General features: G+C 46.0%; 1 protein-coding gene across 1 annotated transcript in view; it reads left to right on the top strand.

Moving 5' to 3' along the window:
- DNAH11 (dynein axonemal heavy chain 11) overlaps positions 1–22,381 on the top strand; it is a 200,692-nt gene that overhangs the window by 120,008 nt on the left and 58,303 nt on the right. The window contains exons 55-60 of the mRNA XM_054726107.1: positions 3,201–3,362; positions 10,507–10,740; positions 15,877–16,023; positions 19,271–19,384; positions 20,456–20,599; positions 21,208–21,390. Of these exons, the coding sequence (XP_054582082.1) occupies positions 3,201–3,362; positions 10,507–10,740; positions 15,877–16,023; positions 19,271–19,384; positions 20,456–20,599; positions 21,208–21,390 (984 nt within the window). The remainder of the gene's footprint in view (positions 1–3,200; positions 3,363–10,506; positions 10,741–15,876; positions 16,024–19,270; positions 19,385–20,455; positions 20,600–21,207; positions 21,391–22,381) is intronic.

The raw sequence follows: 22,381 nt of genomic DNA, 5'->3' as shown, positions 1-22,381 counted from the left end.
AGTGTATAAAATCACCACACTATGCGCTTTAAACATCTTATAATTTTATTTGTCAGTTATATCTCAATAAAGCTAAAGAAGTAAATTATCAACAACATAATACCCTTTTCCAATCATTTATTTGTCTATCCCAGTGGTCGGCAAACTCATTAGTCAACAGAGCCAAATATCAACAGTACAACAGTTGAAATCTCTCTTGAGAGCCAAATTTTTTAAACCTTAAACTTCTTCTAATGCCACTTCTTCAAAATAGACTCGCCCAGGCCGTGGTATTTTGTGGAAGAGCCACACTCAAGGGGCCAAAGAGCCGCATGTGGTTCACGAGCCGCAGTTTGCCGACCACGGGTCTATCCTATCTAATAAAGAGGGAATGTGCTAATTGACCATCACACCCTCACAAATATGGTGGCACCCACAGCCAGTAAGGAGGAAATATGCTAATTGACTGCCACACCCTCAAAGATGGCAGCGTCCACCGCCACAAGATGGTGGCGCCCAATCCCCTCAGCCCCGCTGGTGTGGCAGGCACACTGCATGGCCGGGCCCACCCCTAGGCAGGTCCAGCTGCTCTGCACACCTGCCTCCACAGTCCCCCAGTCCCTTCAGCCCCCAGCCACCCAGGGCCGGCCCGAGGCTCAGGCAAGCCTCAGATGGCGGCTGCCCAGCCGCCTAGGGCCGGCCCGAGGCTCAGGTAACCAGAGCCGACCAAGGCTTGTGCTGCCGGCAGTGGCAGCAGCAGAGGTGTGATGGGGGCATTGTCTTCCCCTGATCGCTGGGTGGCCTCCCACCCCTGAGGGCTCCCGGACTGTGAGAGGGGGCAGGCTGGGCTGAGGGACCCCCCCCTCCAATGCATGTATTTTCATGCACCGGGCCTCTTGGTGTTTTTTTTATAAATTTGTTGCTATGTTAATCTCTCATGAAATTAAGGGTAATATAGTAGGGAAAAATGATTCCCTCCCATAAAAATATTCCTTGAGCAACAGCCTAAGTTTGCTCCAGATTGTCTGTAAAGTTGTAGAGACTATTTTAGAAAAAGAGCAAAACTATCGACAGTTTCCAGTCATTAGCAGGGGCTCTCAAAAAAAAAAAATAAATAAATCTCACATAAGACTACCACCAAGGAAACTGGGTGGCAGGATAAATTCTGTGCTAGATTTCTAGCAAAACTGGAAATTGGGCAGTGAATTGGGTCAATAATTGCACTTCTTTAGCAATGTCTTAGGAAGTACTAATGTCCTTTCATTTCTTAGGAAGTACTAATGAGCAGGTATATTTCTCTAGTTTAGTTCTCAGCATCTATTTTAGATGGTAGTTGGAATTTAGGTTAATAATGATTATCTAATTTATTTAAAATTCCATAAATGTTTTATTTCACTCTGTATGTCGAGTAGAGACTTAGATTCTGTGAGTATGTCACCTACTGCAAAAGCATTGAAAATGTAAATGTTTCCTTTAAGTATTCCCATAGTAACTTTGGAACTATTAGGTTTAGCTGTGGATGGCAGAATCGCCTGGAGGACTCGTGGAAACGCAGGTTGCTGAGCCCCATCCAGACAGCATGCCAGTAACAAGTGTAGAAATGTAACGGGTGGATGTGGTGGAAATAGGATCTCCAGTGAAGGATGCTTTCTTCCCTGCTGCCTTGGCTACAATCATGTATAAGTGAAGTTTTCTAAAATTGTCACAAATGAGAGAGACGTTGGCTGCGGGAAACCCCTTTCTCAGACAGAAAGGAGAAATATTCAAGTCTGGGGAGAAGAGAAGGCTAAGAACTGAGATATAAGTGAAAATTATGCATTGTAACTGAGGTTCCTTAACTTAGCACACGCAGTATTAGAGCAATTAATCCATTTGTAGTTAGGCTCTTGAATTTAATGAATACATGATTAGTCAGCTTATGCATTATTAAAAACATTTTAGATTTAGGACTTAGTTCTCTTGAGTTATTGAAGAGCCATAGAAAATTAAATAAACATAAAAATAGCTGTTGCCCGACTGCTGTGGCTCAGTGGTTGAGCGTTGACCTAGGATCTAGGAGGTTATGGTTTGATTCCTGGTTGGGGCACATGTCTGGGTTGTGGGCTTGATCCCAGGTGGGGTGGGAGGGGCATAGAGGAGGCAGTTGGTCAGTGATTGTCTCTCATCATTGATGTTTCTATCTCTCTCCCTCTTTCTTCCTCTCTGAAATCAATAAAAAAATATTTTAAAAAAATACATCTGTTAAATGAAATATTACATGACTTCCTATACGCTGGTGATTTTTTATTTCTTTTTTAAAAAATATATTTTATTGATTTTTTACAGAGAGGAAGAGAGAGGGACAGAGAGCCAGAAACATCAATGAGAGAGAAAACATCGATCAGCTGCCTCCTGCACACTCCCCACTGGGTACGCGCTTGCAACCAAGGCACATGCCCCTGAGCAGAATCGAACCCGGGACCCTTGAGTCCGCAGGCGTCCGACGCTCTATCCACTGAGCCAAACCGGTCAGGGCTATGCTGGTGATTTTTATTATGTGAATTATTTAAATACTTTAGGGGGGAAAATCAATCCCTTTGAAAGAGAGCGTAGAAACATATTCAGATTTAAATTAACTCTTAAATCATTAATTGCGTAAATAAAACTTTTGATTTAAACCAGAAATTTGTAAAATTATTATCACAAGCATTCAGCAAACTGAAGTTTTTACTCCTTTAAAAATGTCATGAACTCTAGTGAATGTACTTTACTTTAAATGAAAACAGAATAACCAGTATGATAAAACAACTTTTTAGGAAGTGTATCACACAGTTGTGTGGAGCCTGGTGAAGCAGAGAATGGAAGGAGACAGAAGATGAAAGGATTGGCACTGTTTTGTCACGTGATTTGGTTTTGGTTTTTTCGATTGTTATAATGTTATTTGTGTGATAGGAAAGGATACATCTCCCACTATTAAAGATCATCATAAAAACGTTTAAAAGGAGAGAGACCAGTTTTAACGAAAGCGCAGAGCAGCGTTTCTGTGTGTGTGATGGGCAGCCCTTGGGGCAGGCTGACCCTCGATGAGCAGGAGGTGAAAGCTGCCTTCCCCTCCGGAGTGCGTGGGGGTCGTTGGATGTCACGGTTGGCTGTGCGCCTTTCTCCCATTGTCCAGGATCGCCAGGCCCCGCTTTGCTCACTCATCACCCTCCTGTCTCTGCCCTGCCCCCGTGTCTCCACAGATCATTCTGTGTTTCTCTCCCGTCGGCCACACGCTGCGAGTTCGAGCTCGGAAGTTCCCAGCCATAGTTAACTGCACGGCTATTGACTGGTTTCATGCGTGGCCGCAGGAGGCTCTGGTCTCAGTCAGCAGGAGGTTCATTGAGGAAATCAAGGGGATTGAGGTATGTCGTGTCAGCCTCTGCATATCTTCCACACACACACTCACACACACACACTCACTCACTCTCCCACACACACTCTCACTCTCTCACACACACACTCACTCTCTCACACTCACTCTGACCAAAAGCCCCAATAAATGCTTTCCAAAATACACCTCCTATCAGCAAGTTGTCACTGTTTGTTGAAGATGATAAGATCATCTGTTAGTTTACATTCCGTGGGATATGATGGTTGACATTTTTACACCAAGTGGAGGTGCATGTGTGTGTGTCTGTGTCTGTACAGACAGACACACCCACACAACACGTGAGCATGTGCTCCTCGTGCCCTGACCCTCCAGAAGGCCAGGTGCTTGGGAGAGCACAGTGCCCAGCCCTGACCTACACCGGGCCGCGAGCTCCGACTTCCTCCCAGGTGAGAGGTTAACATCAGGAAGCACAGCGCACTGGTCCTTCCGCTCACCCGGCCAGCCTGATGACGTGAACGCGATAAAGCGGAATCCGCAGGCAAAGGGTAGCTACTGACTCTCTCCCTCGAGTACACTCGTATGTTGACCCCTCCTTGTAATTATTAGGTGATAAAATTAAGCCCTACCTAATTCCCAGGAGTGCAGTGAGCCCGGCAATAGCCTGAGAAACTTGTGTTAATAATTGTGACCATTATTCGTCACGTGTAATGATTTTTCCAGATTTTAACGTATAAAATATTTCTGGTAGGCTTTCATGCGATGTTAGTGTTAGTCTCCATTAAAGGGGCGTCCTTGGACTCTCCAGGAAGACACGGGATCACTTTGAATTCCAGGCATCTTGTCACCCCGCCTCTCAGAGGAACCTGAAGACAAACCTCCCTGGGACATGTTCGCAATCCCCGCCCTTCCAAACTGCCTGATCAGAAAGGCCCCCCGATCCAAATGGCACTTCGTTTCTAGGGAGTTTCAATGACACTTTCATTCTCACCGCCCTTTCGCCTTCACATCTGAACCCTCGAATTAAACGCTCCGGTGCAGGCTTGCTCCTGGCTAAGTTATTGGATGTGCCAGTGACCATTGACATCTGCTGGATGAGGCGGGACTTGCATCACTTTAGGTCCAGAGGCTCCTGGCAGGTGCTGCGCTCTGTCTCGTGGTATCAGGGCGCCTCCTGTAGGATGCCGAGGGCCACACAGGGATCTGGAGAGCACGTTCCTCTTCCTGTGGGGCTGAGCGATGCCTGGAGACAAATTAGCCAGATGATTTCATCTCAGAGCGGTGCGCTTACTTAACTCTCCCACCTCCCTAATTTGTTACTCAGGAGCCATAATTATAATTCCGAGCGCAACGCGTCCATGTTCTAAGCACGCGTGGTGCCTTTTCTGTAGAGGTCAAAAGTAGCTCTTCGGTTTTTTTTTGAATGAGCACTAATTTGATCACGTTCTTAGTTTTAATTTCCATGATGTAGACTGAAAGTTACCAGCATAATTTGGGCCCTTCTTAATTATTGACCTCATTTGCTGAGTGGAAGGGGCTTACCCAAGGTGACCCCCCTTCAGCCACAGAGGAAGGATTCATTAAAGGCAAGCCGTTCGGTGTGTGTGGACATGTAATTTGCAGTCAGTACGCACGCAGCACCCAGGGGTGTGGGCTGACTGCGTCTATGTAAATGTTTGTGTTCTTGCCTGTTACCTGGCATTGAACTAAATGACAGCGGACAGAATGACCACAGTCGTTTCCCATCTCAGCGCCACCAGGGATTTATCTGAAGATTCTGTCACAACTCCCTGGGAGTGGGGCTCCAAGTGAAAATTGGGGGGTGGAGCAGGGGAGTGGGTGTCCCTACTGAGAAGTGCATGGGTCCCAGTTAGGAACAATTCAAGACGAAAGGCGGGAGACACAGGAGTTAGAAGACAAAGCCCTGGTTCTGCTTTTAAGTCAGAAGGGAGCCCAGACGTGCTTGAAAGCAGGCCCCGCGGAGAGGAGAAAGGACTGAGCGGCGAGGACACTGCGGGCCCCGGGGCTGAGGAGCGAGGCTGGCGTGGGAGGGGGCGGAATAGAGAGCTGAGCAAGGTGGGCGAGCCGTCCTGCTCAGGCCGCTCGGCCGTCTGGAAGTTAAAACTCTCCCACCTTGCGATGGGATGCAGCCTGAACATGCTCGCCCAAGTCCGGCATCGTCGGCTTTTTCAATGAACCGACGTTACCCCACTCGCCGCCACGTCTTCCATCCAGGGCGTGTTGCAGGGTTTGGTAACATGTAAATGGTGCATTTGAATCCCATTTTCCAAACCCATGGTAAAAAACTTTCCACTCAAAGAGGAAAGTGGTTTTATTGCTGATTTTAAAGACTGACGTCTTCAGGTCTCTAAGTTCCTTTGTAAACGTTAGGCCAGGCATGAAGCGGAGTAGACGGCATTTGGTGAATCCAGGTGTGTGAGCAGTGTTTCCGTTGGTGATTTTTAGCACAGTTGTTTCCTATGAAACATAAGTGAGGATTATCCCATGTGGATTTATGAAGTAGAAAAATAACCGCGTGCAATAGAAATTCTATGCATTTGGGGGAAATATCCTGTTGGTGGGGGAATATTGACATTATTTTAAAAGAGCAAGACAAAATCAAATGCAACCGAATTGACCTTGCAACTGCCTAAGTCTCACGTGGGCTTTAGCCTATGCTCACATACACGGGGAAGGTCCAGGGGGGCCTTAATATCTGTCCCCATTCCCCAGCCCTCTCTCTCCTGGACACGTGCACACCGATAGACTGTCCATCAGACAGCTCTTGCTCTGTGCGTTTGAGTCACATTTAGAACAGAGCTGGGGAAAGTAGAAGGCTGCTGCTTCTCAGGGCTTTGTTATATAAACTTCAGGAATCTATCTCAAAAGGAGATAAAGTTTAAGGTCTGGTAAGCCAAAAGGTCAGCTGAATCAAGTGGAGGCGTCACTGCCTCCAAATTACAGTTCGGCGGCTTTCGTCTAGTGCTGGCCTCACGGACCAGCTGCGCCCCCTCTTGCCTCATCTCTTTGCCATCAAAGGGGTAGCTGGGTTCTGTCTCACCTGCTCACAGCCTCAGCCCTCAGCCGCCGCTCTGCTTTAATGTTCTGTCCAAGAGCCACTGACGTTCCTTTTTCCGGTGATGGGAAACTCACCTGGAAGCTTGCTGGCTTTGACTGGGCTTGATCTTGCCTTTGACCCAAACTTGGTCTCTAAAGCATGAGCAAACTTAACAACACAATGCATCCACCAGACAAGGTGACAAGAAAACCCCAAGAAATAGCATGTGACTTAGAAAACTGTGTCTGGTGCTACACGTAACACTTGTGGCTGCTCGGTCTGGTGGTAGTAATCTCGCCTGGACTGCTGTTGGTGTACTGTTACCATCACCAGCAGCAGAAGCGTCACCTCCCTGCATTTGCATTGCTCCCCACCTCTAATCAGCAACCTTCTAAGAAGCACTCGCTGTGCCCTGTTGCCCAGGTGAGGGGCTGGAGGCCATAAGCACAGGGTCACTCAGCAGGTCAGAGGCCCATCCGCACTTGGATACGCGAGCCCGTAGTCCTAAATCCTGCCCTTGACTGTTGCACCGATGTTTGATTGTCCTGAAAGAGGAATAAAAGGAAGGGAAGGGAAGAAGCAGAGTAAAAAGGAGTAATGAAAGTTTAAGGTTTGATTTTATGGGCAGGAGGAGGAAGTATAGGGAAGCAATAATTTGCCCAACTTGACAGAACTGGGAATCTAATCCAGGTTCTGGGATTCGAGCCCTGCATCCCTCTGGGAGTGATTAGCACCATGAAGAGTGTAGGAGAGATGCTCAAATGCATTACTGCCCGTGTTATGCATTTTTAAATCTCCTTTATTTAATTAACCAAGCTGATAACCACAAGGATCTAATGCAGATATTCTCTCCTTTTACCAGCCCCCAAAAGGGGCTAAAAAGTACAAATAATTTTATAACTTAGCAGTTTGGAATTGTTGCAACATTAATATACGTTAATATAGATATTAAATATGTGCACTTTTACATATCAATTGTATTTCAATAAAGCTGCAAGAAGGTAAATAATTCCTGAGAAAAACTTTCAAGATGGACTGTAGGTATGTATATGACATATGCTACAAAGTTTTCCTAAATTAAACTTTAAAAAGAAAATTTTCTTTCACCTGCCCCTTCTCTTTTGAGTATAATACTTTTGAAAGTCTGAATGTAAAAGTACAGACCGATATACTCTTTGCTGGTCTTGGGAAGGTGTAAAATCCTACATAACACGGACGATGTCTCATTTAGTTCTGGCCTCCGGGGACCGGTCTTTGTTGGAATTTTGCTGTCTGTCATTTTCAATAGCAGGGACATCCGGGGCCTTCGCTTTAAGAGTCAGGGGCTGAGGTACTCGGCATGGCAGCAGTTGTGTGTATGTTTTTCTGTTTACAGCGAGCCAAGTGTGAGTGGAAATTAAGCACTTTTTTTTTTTAATGTGAGGAAAAAGCAGTTTCAACTTTGCATTTGATTATGCATGAATGTAGCATTGTTTTCCAAAGCTGCTTTCTTGGGGAAATCTTGGATTTATAACCATTTGAAGGGTGATTTTTGCCTTCACCATGATTGCCTGCTGAATACCTCCAGAATGGGGTCACTTGGTTTCATTAAGGGGCACACGTGGCAGGAGTGAGGTGCCTCGTTCTCAGGTCTAAAAGGGGAAAACACAGCTCTAGCTGGTTTGGCTCAGTGGATAGAGCATCGGTCTGCAGACTGAAGGGTCCTGGGTTTGATTCCGGTCAAGGGCACGTCCCTCGGTTGCAGGCTCCACCCTGGCCTGGGCCCTGGTCAGGGCGCGTGCAGGAGGCAACCAATTCGATGAGTTTTCTCACATCCATGCTTCTCTCTGTCTTTCCTTCTCTCTCCCACTCTCTCTACAAACCAGTGGAAAAATATCTTCAGATGAGGATTAAAAATAAAAAAATAAAAAATAAATACAAGGAGAAAACACAGCATGGCATCCCCATCCCTGCAGCAGCCCCAGCAGCCAAATCCTCCCTGCCACCCCCCTCAAAAAAAAGCTGGAGAGAAATGAATGGCAGAATAAATAATTTATGCTAATGAAATTACTGCAATTAGTAGTTCTACAATGACCCTTTAAAAGCCACAGCTGTTAATGTCAGGAAGTGCTGTCACTACTGACCTTATCATAAGAGAAAGTGACAAATGGAGAATGCAGGGAAGACCAGTCATCAAAGAGGTCTGTTCTGGACCGATTAGAGTTTTCTGAAAAACAGTGTGAATTGCAACCAGCTGCTCCCTGGCTCCGCTGGCCTCCCATGCTGTGCCATTTTGTTAAGCCCCATAACAATAGTTATTTTGCCCCATTGAGACAAGTTGTCTCAGGCCACTTCCAGCTCTCCCGGAAACCACTTCTCCCACGGATTTACAAATGAAACTGTTGTTTAAGAGAGCTTTCCGGGCAGCCCAGGAGCCTCCTCATAGGGATCATGGCTGGGCAGAGGCCAGGTTTGCTCTGTAAGGACATTGCACTTGGCTGGGGAGGTATGTATCTACATTACAGAAGCATGGATGCTGCACCCTTTCAGTTCACATTACAAGACAGGACAGGAGTGAATTTTTATATTATAAGTCAGGCTCCTTTAAAATATAAATAATATAAATGTTTATATTATAAGTCAGGCTCCTTTAAAAATAAAATCCTGCCTGGCTGGCGTGGCTCAGTGGTTGAGCATCTGTCTACCTGTGAACCAGAAGGTCACGGTTTAATTCCCAGTCAGGGGACATGCCCTGGTTGTGGGCTCGATCCCCATTGTGGGATGTGCAGGAGGCAGCCAATCAATGATTCCCTCTCATGAATGTTTCTATCCCTCTCTGAAATCAATAAAAATATATTTTAAAATAATAATAAATAAAAGGTTTTGCTTCTGCTACTGGTGATGGATTTGTATTCGAGACTTAATTTTTGCTTCAAAAACACGTCCGTTGCTAGTGAAATGGACTTTTAATGGGCAGAACAATCTGAAACGTACGCATTTCAAACCCACTCGGGAATTTTCCACGCGGAGGGGAAGCTGAGTGTTTAGACGGTGCCCAGGAACACGTGTTTTTCGCCCCGAGGACCGGCCTGTCTCTCCTCACACCCCCGGCTCTCATGTTGATGGTGCAGGTTGGAAGCATTTAACTGCATCACCAGCCACTTGTGCACAATTTTCCCAAAGATGTCTGCGTGTTATTGACAACACTTTGGTAAATTATGTGTGACTTTCCTGAGAGTTGGTGTAGCTCATTTAATTCATATTAATTGATTTTTAGGCTTCCCTTGATTAATTGAACCTGGTTCATCTTGTACAGAATGCAATAAATAATCATTAAAATGAGGGAGATGTGACTCTACAAATTAAAAAGTTAACTACTTCAGAAGTCATAGAGGACAAATGGAAAGAGTGCATGGAGGGAGGGGGCGCGGGGGGAGGTTCTTCAGGAAATGTTCAAAGGAGAGTTGATTGGTTTTTTTCTCCCTAAATGAGAATAGAAATGATCATGCTATTTTTCTCCCAGAAGCACCGACTTTTATACCTCACCATCCCCGTTTGTTTTCACTCGGATTCTTAGACATTTGCATTTCTCTGTTTTCAGCTTCTCTTCTTTCTTTTCTTCATTGGCTGCAGGGTGGTTGGTTTACTTTGCCTAAAGTTAAGTTTGAAAGCAACGCCACAGATGCTCCTCAGAGTACTGTGTCTCAGTTTCTCCATTTTGTCTTTCTCACGCTCGATAGATAAAAGTCAAGCTGTGAAAAGCAGCGCTTGTGTTCCACTGGATTTGGGGTTTGGGGTGTGGCGCACATAAAAATATCCTCTCCTCATTGTCAAGAAGAGGTTAGCAAAGCTGACTGCTTTTTCTTGTCATCTCTCTAATCCTGTGGGTAGCTGTTAAAGACTAGGGAAGTGTTCCTAGAGTCTACTGTAATTTGTTCTGGCTTTTGGAAAAAAATACTGTATAAATTTGGTAATTTTTCTTTTTTTAAATTGCAGGGTTTTTTAAATCTTTATTGTTGAAAATATTACACATGTCCCCTTTTCCCCCCATTGACTTCTCCCAGCCCACCCCGCCCCCAACCCTGCAGTTTTGTTTTGACGTGAGAGAATTTCACATGAATTGCAATGTTTGTGTTTTCAGCCCCTGGACAAAGATTCCATTAGCTTGTTCATGGCACACGTTCACACCAGCGTCAATGAAATGAGTACCAGGTATTACCAAAATGAGAGAAGATACAACTATACCACCCCAAAGAGTTTTCTAGAACAAATATCCCTGTTTAAGAACCTGTTGAAGAAGAAACAAAAAGAGGTATCCCAAAGGAAAGAGCACTTGGTGAATGGCATTCAGAAGCTGAAAACCACAGCCTCTCAGGTATGACCAGGGTGGATTATTACCGACATCTATACTTCTAACATTTTTAAAAAATTTATTTTTGAAGCAACATTTCAAACCATATATATAAGACTAGAGGCCCGGTGCATGACATCCGTGCACTGGAGGGGGGTACCTCAGCCCGGCCTGTGCCCTCTCGCAGTCCGGGACCCCTTGGGGTATGTCCAACTGCTGAGGAGCAGGCCTAAGCTGGCAGTCGGACATCCCCCGAGAGGTCCTTAGCGCTGCCACAGAGGTGGGAGAGGCTCCCACCACTGCCACTGCACTCATCACCATGAGCCCGGCTTCTGGCTGAGTGGCACTGCCTTGGAAGCAGGAGAGGTTCCTGCCACCGCCGCTGCACTTGCCAGCCACGAGCCCGGCTTCTGGCTGAGCGGCGCTCCCCCTGTGAGAGCGCACTGACCACCAAAGGGCAGCTCCTGCGTTGAGCATCTGCCCCCTGGTGTGTCATCTGTCAGGGTGTGTCATAGTGACCGGTCGTTCCGCTGTTTGGTCAATTTGCATATTAGCCTTTTATTATATAGGACTAGAGGCCTGGTGCACGAATTCATGCACCCGTGGGGCCCCTTGGCCTGGCCTGCAGGATTGGGACAAAACCGGCTCTCCACCATCCCCCAAGGGGTCCCGGATTGCAAGAGGGTGCAGGCCAGGCTGAGGGACCCCATCGGTGTAGGATGGAGGCCAGGAAGGGATGTGGGAGGTTGGCCAGCCTGGGGAGGGGCCGCGGGAGGGCTCCAGGGCGTGTCCAGCCATTTTGCTCAGTCCCAATTGGCCAGACCCCAGCAGCAAGCTAAACTAACGGTTGGAGCATCTGCCCCTGGGTGGTCAATGCACATCATAGTGAGCAGTTGAGCGACCTTAGCATATCATTAGCATATTACACTTTGATTGGTTGAAGGGCCAATCAGTCGACCGGACACTTAGCATATTAGGCTTTTATTATATAGGACTAGAGGCCTGATGCATGAAGATTAATGCAAGAATGGGCCTTCCTTCCCCTGGCTGCCAGCACCGCCTTTGCTCTGGCTGGAGCCACCTTTCTGCCTTGGCTCTGGCCCGGAGCTGCCTTTCTGCCTTCCCACGCTGCCCAGAAGCCCTGAGCTGCTGGGGTGGTGCGGAATGCCTGCGTTGTTGCCATGGTGAGGACGCAAGCATCCTGCCCCGCCCCTGGCCACTCGACGCCTGTGTATGTAAATTAACCCACCATCTTTGTTGGGTTAATTTGTATACTCACTCCTGATTGGCTGGTGGGTGTCGTGAAGGTATGGTCAATTTGCATCTTTCTCTTTTATTAGTGTAGATACCTGATGCTACCATGGTTGATGTGGCTCTGTTGGTTGAGCATCGTCCCATGCATTGAGAGGTTGCTGATACAGTAATCTAATGCTAAAATTTTACAGTTTGAGAACACAAAGAACACACTATTTCCGGTTTTCCAAGCCTAGGAAGGGACCAGCCAATGGCTCTATCACTGATGGTTTGGAGAGACACCCTCTCTTGGCCTGACTCAGTGCAGGGCCATGGAGAGATGTTGAAAGGAACAGGCATAGCTGATTCCTCTCTCCTGTCTCCCACCACTTCGGTGTTCTGAGCTTATTGTCACCTGCCATGGAACTAGGACCTATTTTAGTCTCAGATTCTCAACCCCCAGTGAGGGCATCATTTCCTGGTAGATGATGTGATGAGGGTTGATAATGTGATTAGACCCTAAGACCAATCTTGGTGTCTGGTCCCTTTTTTAGCCACCATCTCTCTTAGATAAAAGTATCCAGTGTTGCCTTCATCCTCAGTCGTAAGGCCCCTGGAGGTTGAAGGACAGTACCTCTAACCCCTAGGAGTAATCAGAGAATTCACATAGGATGTTAATCATGTCTATACACCAGTCATCCGATTTCATTGTTAAATACAAAACCAGTTCACGGCCTGGGTGGTGCTGCTGTAATTTTACTTATGAGGCTGAAAGAGTGTAAGGCCACAGAGCCCGTAAGGTGGGGGTTTGAAGCCGGGTCAGTATTACTCTAAAGCCCATGGATTGTCCATGGTACCGTGCTGCCGCTCTGTGACTAGTCAGAAGAAGTTAGAATGGAAGCATGTGGAGACTGGGGAATGGCCCAGCTTTTCCCTGAGCCACCTGGGCCCTAGAGCTGGAGCAACATGCATCGAGGGGATTGTCACTGGGGGTGACCTCAAGGCCAGAAATTCCAGTGGTTTCTCTAGAACAGCAGTCACCAAACGGCGGTCCACAGACCACTGGTGGTCCATGAGGTCCAAAAGGCTGGCAACTGCTGCTCTAGAGCAGGGGTCCTCAAACTATGGCCCGCGGGCCACATGCAGCCCGCCGAGGACATTTATCCGGCCCACCGGGTGTTTTTGCCGCCGCTGCCTGACCTGCTTAGCAGCCGACTCGTCCCGGGCCCGCAGTGCGCATGTGTGGAATGTGTGCCGCACTCTCCGACTCCCCTCCAACGGCCTGAGGGACAGTGAACTGGCCCCCCGTTTAAAAAGTTTGAGGACCCCTGCCTAGAGTATTGGCATCAGGGCATAGGCTCTTGTTTTCAAGAGATTGAGCCAGTTTCCCCCCCCAGTAGTGCAGCCAGCCCAGCTGTGTATAGGCTCAAAATAAGCCCCGAACTGGTCGGGGAAGCATATGTTGGCACCTTCACTTTGAAGGCCTCTCTGGCCATGTCCTGCACGCACGCCATCGGCCAAAGTACCATTTACCTCTTATCCTCTGTGCTGCGCATGCCCGGGATGGCTCTTTGGTGAAGCACGATCTGTCCCGAGCACCGAGGAGAGAGAATGCTATTGGGAAAGAGAATCAGAGGGAACAGGTTTCCAGGTCAGTTTCCAGGACGGAGGGATGTGAAGAACAGTTTCTGGGAAGCCCCCAGAGAGTATACCCATATTTGTGCACCTTTTCCTTCCCTTTCAAAGAACGTCTTTCTTTACTCTTGCTTTTCATGCACATTTCCTATTACTCTTTTTCTCCTTGCCCTTTCTCTTCCCTTTTCTTCCTCTACCCATCGCTCTACTAGTAATACTGTCTCACTTAAATCAAGGCCCTTTTCCCCAGTGAAGTCTTTCCTCGAGTCCTGTTGAGCTAAGAGAAGATGAGTGGTTTTCTAACATCATCTCAGTTATGTGTTGATGACTCAAGGGGGTGGGAGAAAGGGAGAAAGAAAGCCAACAGCAGTTGACTGCCAAGTGCAGGGCAGCTTGTGGCGGGGGGGGAGGGGGGGTCTCCTTATTCCTCCTCAGCTGGAAGCAGCAGGCAGGAAGTCTGAGAGGAAGATGCACAAAGTGGAAGGCCTGCCGGTGATTTCTTTTCATTAGGTATTTGTGCATGTCATGTTTTTAATACCAGAAGAGTAGTTGGGATATTTAATAGGTTCTTACAAGTTCTTTGTTTGTTTTTTAATCAGCTTATTTGGAAAAGGAAGCATCGTGTCCATCGTTTCCCTTTTACTGCCACATGCTCCTCTTTAGATGTCAGCCTAGGTCCGTGGTCGGCAAACTGCGGCTCGCGAGCCACATGCGGCTATTTGGCCCCTTGAGTGTGGCTCTTCCACAAAATACCACGGCCTGGGCGAATCTATTTTGAAGAAGTGGCGTTAGAAGAAGTTTAAGTTTAAAAAATTTGGCTCTCAGAAGAAATTTCAATCGTTGTACTGTTGATATTTGGCTCTGTTGACTAATGAGTTTGCTGACCACTGGCCTAGGTCATCCCGATAACCTAGTGACCTTTCTTCATAGGTCAGTCCTTCTATCCAGGGCTTCAGTCACTTGGCATATTTCAGACCTAATAGCTTCCTTAGAAGCTGAAATTAGGGCTTGAAATAACAGTTTATTCCCGGTCTCCTTGGGTAATTCTGTTGATTATGACTTAACACATGACCAGTTCACATGGCTAACAACAGGAAAGCAAATATCAAGCAGTGTTGCCCTGACTTCGTAGAGAGGCTAAGGAGTCAGTCTTGCTTTAACTTTAATCGTACAGGGAGTAGTCGAGGTGGTAATTGTGCTTTCAGATAGAGTGAGCGTAGAGTGTGCTGAGGTGGGGGTTACCAGAGTCCTTGCATCTGGTAAGGAGATGTCATCCCGCACGATGGAAGCACTAAAGTGCTTTTAGCAATTGAGTCAGAATAAGTGGTTATAATTGTTTTTTTGCTTCTATGGTTTTAACAAAATAGTAATGTTTATACTTCAGGAAAATAAGTGGAACAAAGAGCTAATTATCGTCATGATGTGTGAAGCTGCTTTCACGAGTTACATTTTTCTCCCTAGCACATCACTTAAGCTTTTATTTACATGGTCCTCAAACTTAGGAACCCAGTGGTACCCTCGGAACCTCATGAAATCCCAGCAGAAAAGGTGGGAGAATCCTTCTTTAAAGCAGACAAACTTGATGCCTCAGGAAGACTCGGGTTTCACAGGAGCTGAATGAGGTTATTTCGTGCCCCACCCCCAGGAAGAATTCTGGGAAAGTCCCTGGCCGTCCATCCCCACAAGGCATTTGTGGTTTGCCCTTCTTAGTGTAGGTATTAATGTGAAGGTCCTATGAGAGGAAGGAAAATCAGGCCACCTCTTTGTGGGAAGAGATGACTGGTCTGTGGGCATTTCTATCAAAATAAGCAACTGATTAAATAAACAGATGACAGTCAAGGAGCATTGACCTCTTTAACTTGTCTGAAGTGTCCTGCCATGTGTTGGAGAAGGAAAGCATGGTCCTTCCAGCTTGTCATCCAGCAAACTTTCCCCCGACTCTGCTGCCTGGAGCCTGAGCCGCACAGGACCAAGAAAGCGGGGCGCATGCGATGTGGGCTCAGGTGGGCACCGCTGTCAGTGCCTCTCTGGCTGCCCAGAATGAGTTGAGAAGATAAACTTCTAGTTGGTGCCGACATACATTCACGATATTGTCCACAAAACCACTGGGAAACATTATTCTGTTTATTCCTAAATGGCAAAGGATGAGGCCGCGTTCTCACACCTGGGACTGAAGTCAACTCAGCAGAAACAGATGTAGTATACAAACTGCTAGGGACCCCTGACGTCATTGAGAAAACGAAGCTGTATCTGATATTTGTTACTTCCAAATAATGACTTTTTTTTCTTTAGGTGGGAGATCTCAAAGCCAGGCTTGCCTCTCAAGAAGCCGAGTTGCAACTGAGAAATCAGGATACTGAAGCTCTGATTGCCAAGATCGGGCTTCAGACAGAGAAAGTGAGCCGGGAAAAGGCCATCGCCGATGCCGAGGAGCAAAAGGTCAGGCCCATTCTACCATTTAGGGTGCCGAGCTATATTTAGCACAAAATCAGCGTTAGTAGGTGAACAATTTTGAACAACTTCCTCTCCAAGGGGCATAAAATCTAGAGAATTATTATAGTTACACATGTAACAGCATTTCACACCATGATTACCACTTGACCTTTCTTTACATTATGCATTTTCCCAACCTTTTAGCTCCTTTAATGATATGGAAGAACAATAAATACTGAGCTCATTCAAGCATATAATGGATGTGGATCTTGAACATCAGGCCTATTTGTAATACAGTAAAGGTCATGAAGGCTCCTCTGAGGTTTCTAAAGGGTCTCAGTTTTTAGGCAAATTGAACAACTCAATTGTTAACAAAGCCCATTCCGTCACTTTGCAAAATGGTTTTCAAATTTTGCATTTTAATCATACAACTTGAGTTTATTATTAAATCCTACGCTAAATTTGTTCTTTTTTATTCGATGGAGGCTCTGGCATTTTGTATTATGTTTTATTGTTGGAAACAATTACTTTTAAGCTTCTATAAAATCTGCTTTCTTTGCACTTAGACATCCAGCCATTTGTCTTCTTCTTTTACCAAAACTTCAGCTGCAAATGGAAGGGATTTCTTTATCTTATTTTCCAAAAGAAATAGTACAATAAACATAAAATTAATAAATATTTGTTTAAAAATTGAATGGATATATATGTGTGTGTGTGTGTGTGTGTGTGTGTAAGGTAAATTCTCTTATTTTAGACAATTATAATCAGGGCTTAGTTAATAAATAATTGTAAATTGCCACATGCTCATAGCCACTGAGTCAGTAGCCATTAATCCATTATCCAGGGTGGGCCTGGCTGACACGCCCCGGAGCCGTGGGCCAAAGGGAATTGCGCCCCACGTCTTCCCAGATCACTAGGATACGCAGCACGTTCAGTGTTCTGGGGTCACTGCACCTCAGGGTGAGAGGTATTGGGAATGAGAAATAAGTTAACCTCGAGTACTTTTTACTCGCACTTGTGGGTTTTTACATATTAAATGTTCAAGATTGCTCTATTTATAAACTTTACCCAAAGGAATAATACTCCATTACCACCAAAGGAGTCAGAGGAGAAGAGTAGCAACTCCCAGTATCGTAGAAATAGCACTTAAAGAAAAACTCTTTAAGGCAGGGATGGGGAACCATATTAGGCAGGCCGTATAAGGCCCTCGAAATGATTGGGTCTGGCCCTGCCAAGGCATTAGGGGTGAGTGAATTAAATGTTTGACCAAATAGCCCTAACCGGTTTGGCTCAGCAGATAGAGCATCGGCCTGTGGACTCAAGGGTCCCAGGTTCGATTCCAGTCAAGGGCATGTACCTTGGTTGTGGGAACATCCCCAGTAGGGGGTGTGCAGGAGGGAGCTGATCGATGTTTCTAACTCTCTATCCCTCTTCCTTCCTCTCTGTAAAAAAACCAATAAAATATATATTTTAAAAAAATACAGCAGGCTAATTTGTAAGTTGATAATTCTGTATGACCCAAGAATGACATAAGTACCCAAATGGCCCTCGGCAGAAAAAAGGTCCCCCACCCTTGCCTTAAGGTTTCTCCTAGTACTAAAAATCTGCCATCCTGAGTTCAGCTTAAAGCGATGCCATTATAAAGGGTAACAACGCGCACTTATAGATTCATTATACCCTTATGGAAAGAAATACCTGATGTAATAACTCGCTTGGGCAAATACACGCTCTCTCTCATCTGTAACAGCATCCTCCAGCACACTGAACATGTAGCCTTCTTAGAATGTTCACGCTCCATTCCTGGCCGTTTTGGGGGCTGTGGTTTTGAAGCAGTTCTCGGTGAGCATGCCGAGTTTCCTTATTTACATTAACAGTAGCTGTGTATGTATTGGCAGGAGGTCACATATCTACCCTGAACCAATTATGTTCATAAAAGGTGCAGTATACAGCAAAATAACGGTTAATCAGGAGACGGGTAATTACTGCTAATGAAGCTGTAGTAGACAACATAATTTGTTGTGAGCAGTGTTTAATTTTATGGTATAGTTAAACCTGTTCGTTCCCAACACATCGGAGGAAATGCACTTTGTTCACACTTTACATTCCACAAATCACCGTCACCTCAGGAACCATCTCCCAGGGCGACCAGATCCTGCCGCCCAGCGCCACAGCTTTGAAATTCCAGTTTCTGCTGTGGACTAAAAATGTCCTCTCCCTGGCCATTCAGATTCTATAGGTGTCCTACGTGGAGGAGGATAAAAACTCCAAAGCTTCTCACTTTGATTTGGTTCACGTGTACCCACATGGTTTCCCTATGTTCCATATCCCATGTGTTCATGTCCTGAGGCCGATACAGCACCCTCTTGGCATGTGGAGACTGCCATTTGGCCCTAAGCAGGAGAGAGGACATCAGTGTCATTGTTCCATTGCCAAAGGCAGATCTGGACGGTTGCTGCTGTGGTTCCCTACCAGGTCCTTAGAGAAACCGGTAATTTGTCTTTATAAAAATTCTATCTGTGGCTAAACATGCACAGCCCAGAACAGTATCTTCTAGCCCAGTGGTCGGCAAACTCATTAGTCAGCAGAGCCAAATATCAACAGTACAACGATTGAAAATTTCTTTTGAGAGCCTAATTTTTTAAACTTAAACTATATAGGTAGGTACATTGTTATTAACTTAATTAGGGTATGTGGTATTCTGTGGAAGAGCCACACTCAAGGGGCCAAGGAGCCACATGTGGCTCACGAGCCACGGTTTGTCTACCACTGTTCTAGCCTTTTGAACAAGAAAGCTTTTATATATTCCTAAAGAAGAGCTAACGTGGCTTGTAGGCAAATGTTAGCAAAAATTAGGTGGGGAATTCTAGCAAGAAAATCCGTGGTGTATGTTGCTGAGCCAGCCTGGATTTTCACTTGCCCAGGACTCTCTGGAAAAGGAAATTTAAGAACAGAGGAATCACTTAATCTTGTATTTCTCATTTGTGGCAACTTATGGTTCAATTAGAGCCCATCTTGGAGCATGTTGGTACTTGAATCCATCTGTGTTGTGTGTTTTGTGCATGTCCCACGCTTTGTATTATACAGTGTGCCCAAAGGGAATCGGTCTTCACACAAACCCTCCCCTGTTCAAGATGCGGACAGATGAATCCTTGAACAGTGCATCTGACTCAGCCCACATGTTTTCAGGAGAGATATCCAAGATGCTGATGTGTGTTTGTGTGTGTGAGTGTGTGTGCTTTTCCTCTCTGACTAGGTGACAGCCATTCAGACCGAAGTGTCCCAGAAACAGAAAGAGTGTGAGGCCGACTTGCTCAAGGCTGAGCCTGCTCTGGTGGCTGCAACAGCTGCACTCAACACACTCAACAGGGTAAGGATGATTATTTTTGGATTCCTCAAAATAATACTTAACATGTTTTTTTTTTTTTAATCCTCACCCGAGGATATGTTTATTGAGTTGAGAGAGAGATGTGAGAGAGATTTCCTCTTTATATTTGAACCGCACAATGTTTATTTCCTTCTTTGTGCTTGTCTACATTTGCAGATTTTCCTCTGAATATATTATTGTTTACCCAGGCAGAAAGAAATGCCACTTAGATATAAAGCTGAGCGTTCTTGTAAATGATGATGATGATGCGTGCAAATGCAGAGGAAGCTTAGCCAGTTCTGTTGCCTTTGCTCTTATTTTCTGTTCTTTGCATTCATTTCCCGAATAGATAGGCAGCTTATGGAGGTGGAGCAGACTCGGGTTGAGCATTTGATGAGTGTATTGGGCAGCTCATGAAAGACTATAGGAAGTGCTTGTTCTCTAGAATCATGTGTCATGAACCGACATGTGCTTCTTACAGGTACCAGCGCTCCTAAGTATTTGCCCTGACACTTGTAACTTACACCATTAACACCGCCTGCTGGGTAAATCCAGATTCCGCTAGGAGAAGCGTAAGGAGGAGTGTACAGAATAGACAAAACTTGTATGGGCATCCTCCCCATCGAGAGCCACCTAGTGTACCAGAAGGTGGTGGTTGTACACGTGAAGCAGAAAACCACAACCGAGAGAGACACTGAACTAAGGGACTGTGTTTCTGCGAGGACCTGGTTAAAATGCACATATGTTACATGGGTGGGATAAAACCCATGAATACCTTAAAGCTGTATGCTTATGAAATGTCCTGACTCAGTGAGCGGGGCTCTGGAGGACCGGAATACCAGATGAACCATTTTTTCTTAGAGGGCAAAAAGGACAGTGATGTTTCCAGAGCTTCAGGGAAGAAAAGTACGCAGGGAGAACTGAACTTCGTGGGGCCTCAAGGTGGAATTCCTGCCCAACCGAGGCTGGTGTGGAAAGGAGAGGTCGGAGGCCGCTGACGGACCAGTTTGACAGCTGCTCCCCGCGCTTCCCCAGCCCTCCCCTGGTCTCAGAGGTGTCTGTGCTTTTCCCCAGGTCAATCTCACTGAGCTGAAGGCCTTTCCCAACCCTCCGAACGCCGTCACCAACGTTGCCGCGGCTGTGATGGTCCTTCTGGCTCCCCGGGGCAGGGTGCCCAAAGACCGAGGCTGGAAAGCAGCGAAAGTCTTCATGGGAAAGGTATCCGGCAGCCTGGCAGGAAGAAAACCCCCGTAACTGTGCTCGGTGCTGCGGTTATACTTGGCAGCAAAAGATGTTCCAATCCAAAGCAACCCTCTTCCTGTCCGTGAGGGTAACCTGCTGTGTGTTCTTTAGACTTTGAATCTGTGTTGGCCAAGTTCGAGGTTAGCTTGGGGTTACAGCATCCCTAAGGCAGCACCAGCAGCCATTGGATGGAAGGTTGCTAATTATTTGCGAAATTGTGAGAGCAGTTAAGTGTAGGAGGAAGAAAATTACATGGATTTCTTATGCTGGAAAGAAAAAATGTTACTAATGTATCAGAAGGTGAAGCAAAGGGGCTTTGGAGTATGTGAATTTCTTTTTCAAAATGTGAGGGCCTCCTGTGTAGGGACTGAATATTTTACCCCGGGATGGAAGAGATTTTAAAAGTGTCCATTGCTAATTCTAACTCCGTACACTAAAGACTGAAAAAGTCACACAGTAGGATAAATGCGGCTTGCCAATTTTGCCTTTGTAATGCGAGCCCTAAAAGCCGATTTTAACTTCCGATCTTGGAATTTTCTCTGCAGCCAAAGTGGGTTTTTGCAGTAAGTCTTTTTGCTTTACAGGTTGATGATTTCTTGCAAGCGTTAATTAACTATGACAAAGAGCACATTCCAGAGAACTGTCTAAAAGTGGTGAATGAACAGTATTTGAAAGACCCGGAGTTCAATCCCAACCTGATTCGGACCAAATCTTTCGCAGCAGCGGGCCTCTGCGCCTGGGTCATCAACATCATCAAGTTCTATGAGGTATCCGTCCCGGTCCAATGTGCAAGTCACAAAGGCCCGGCAATATCTTAATTCCTGGGCCAGTAAAAAGATGTAATTTGGAAATTAAGATAAAGTTCTAAGCATGAGACATGAAAGGGTCTGATTACATAGAATTCTATGCGGGAGGATACTTGAAATGTTGGAAACTGTCTTCCTCAGGGTAGAACAATTAGCTACTTTAGATCAAATAGCAGCAATTAGATTTGATTCGATGAAAACATTAATTATATTTGTGTGAAAATGCTAATTTCATTTTGATTCGGAAAAAAACTGAACTTCTGAATTCATGTTCAGTTAAACTTGATCCCTGCTCTCAAAGCAAAAATTCACACCCTCTAGCGTAGTCGTAGGGAGACGAGGAAATAGCCATTTTTTTGTTTGTTTGTTTTAGTATTTTAATGGCAAGTAGGTTTTTGCCTGTGTATGGTCTCATCTAAAGTTCGTGCTTTGGGCCATAGAGAGAGAGGATGATCACGTCACGTAGTCATTTATTGATCCGCTTCCGAGCATCTGCCAACTGTGCCCTCAGCACTTTGCAGAGCACCGGGTGTAAGAAGGGCCCGTGCACAGCCCTTCACTCTGAAAAGCCACCTCACTTCTGTCTTGGAAGGTTGTGTGTTACATTCAAAACTGGGATTACTGAGGAAATGCCAGGTGTAGGCAGTGACATTCCCAGAATGCTGTTCATAGAACCAGGCTACGTCCTGGATACGGAGGCCCCACCGGAACCGGGCCCTGCTGCGCTTCCTCTCTCTTTAGTGGAAGTCTGTAGAGAAGGAGCTCAGACAGATTGCCCCTGATGCGCGGCCTCTCTCCGTAATAAAACGCCTGACCCCCTGCGCTCCTTGCCCCGCAGGCGCAAGTTAGACCGTGACTGCGCTCCTGTTGTTTTGCTATAAAACTTAATTTCCTTTCTCTCTCCCCAACAGGAGAGAAAATGGATCCACTAAATTCTCAAACGACCCATTCA

Source organism: Eptesicus fuscus, chromosome 14 (genome assembly GCF_027574615.1).
Source record: "Eptesicus fuscus isolate TK198812 chromosome 14, DD_ASM_mEF_20220401, whole genome shotgun sequence".
In the NCBI taxonomy this organism is placed as follows: Eukaryota; Metazoa; Chordata; class Mammalia; order Chiroptera; family Vespertilionidae; genus Eptesicus; species Eptesicus fuscus.
This window is presented reverse-complemented; position numbering and strand designations above follow the sequence as displayed.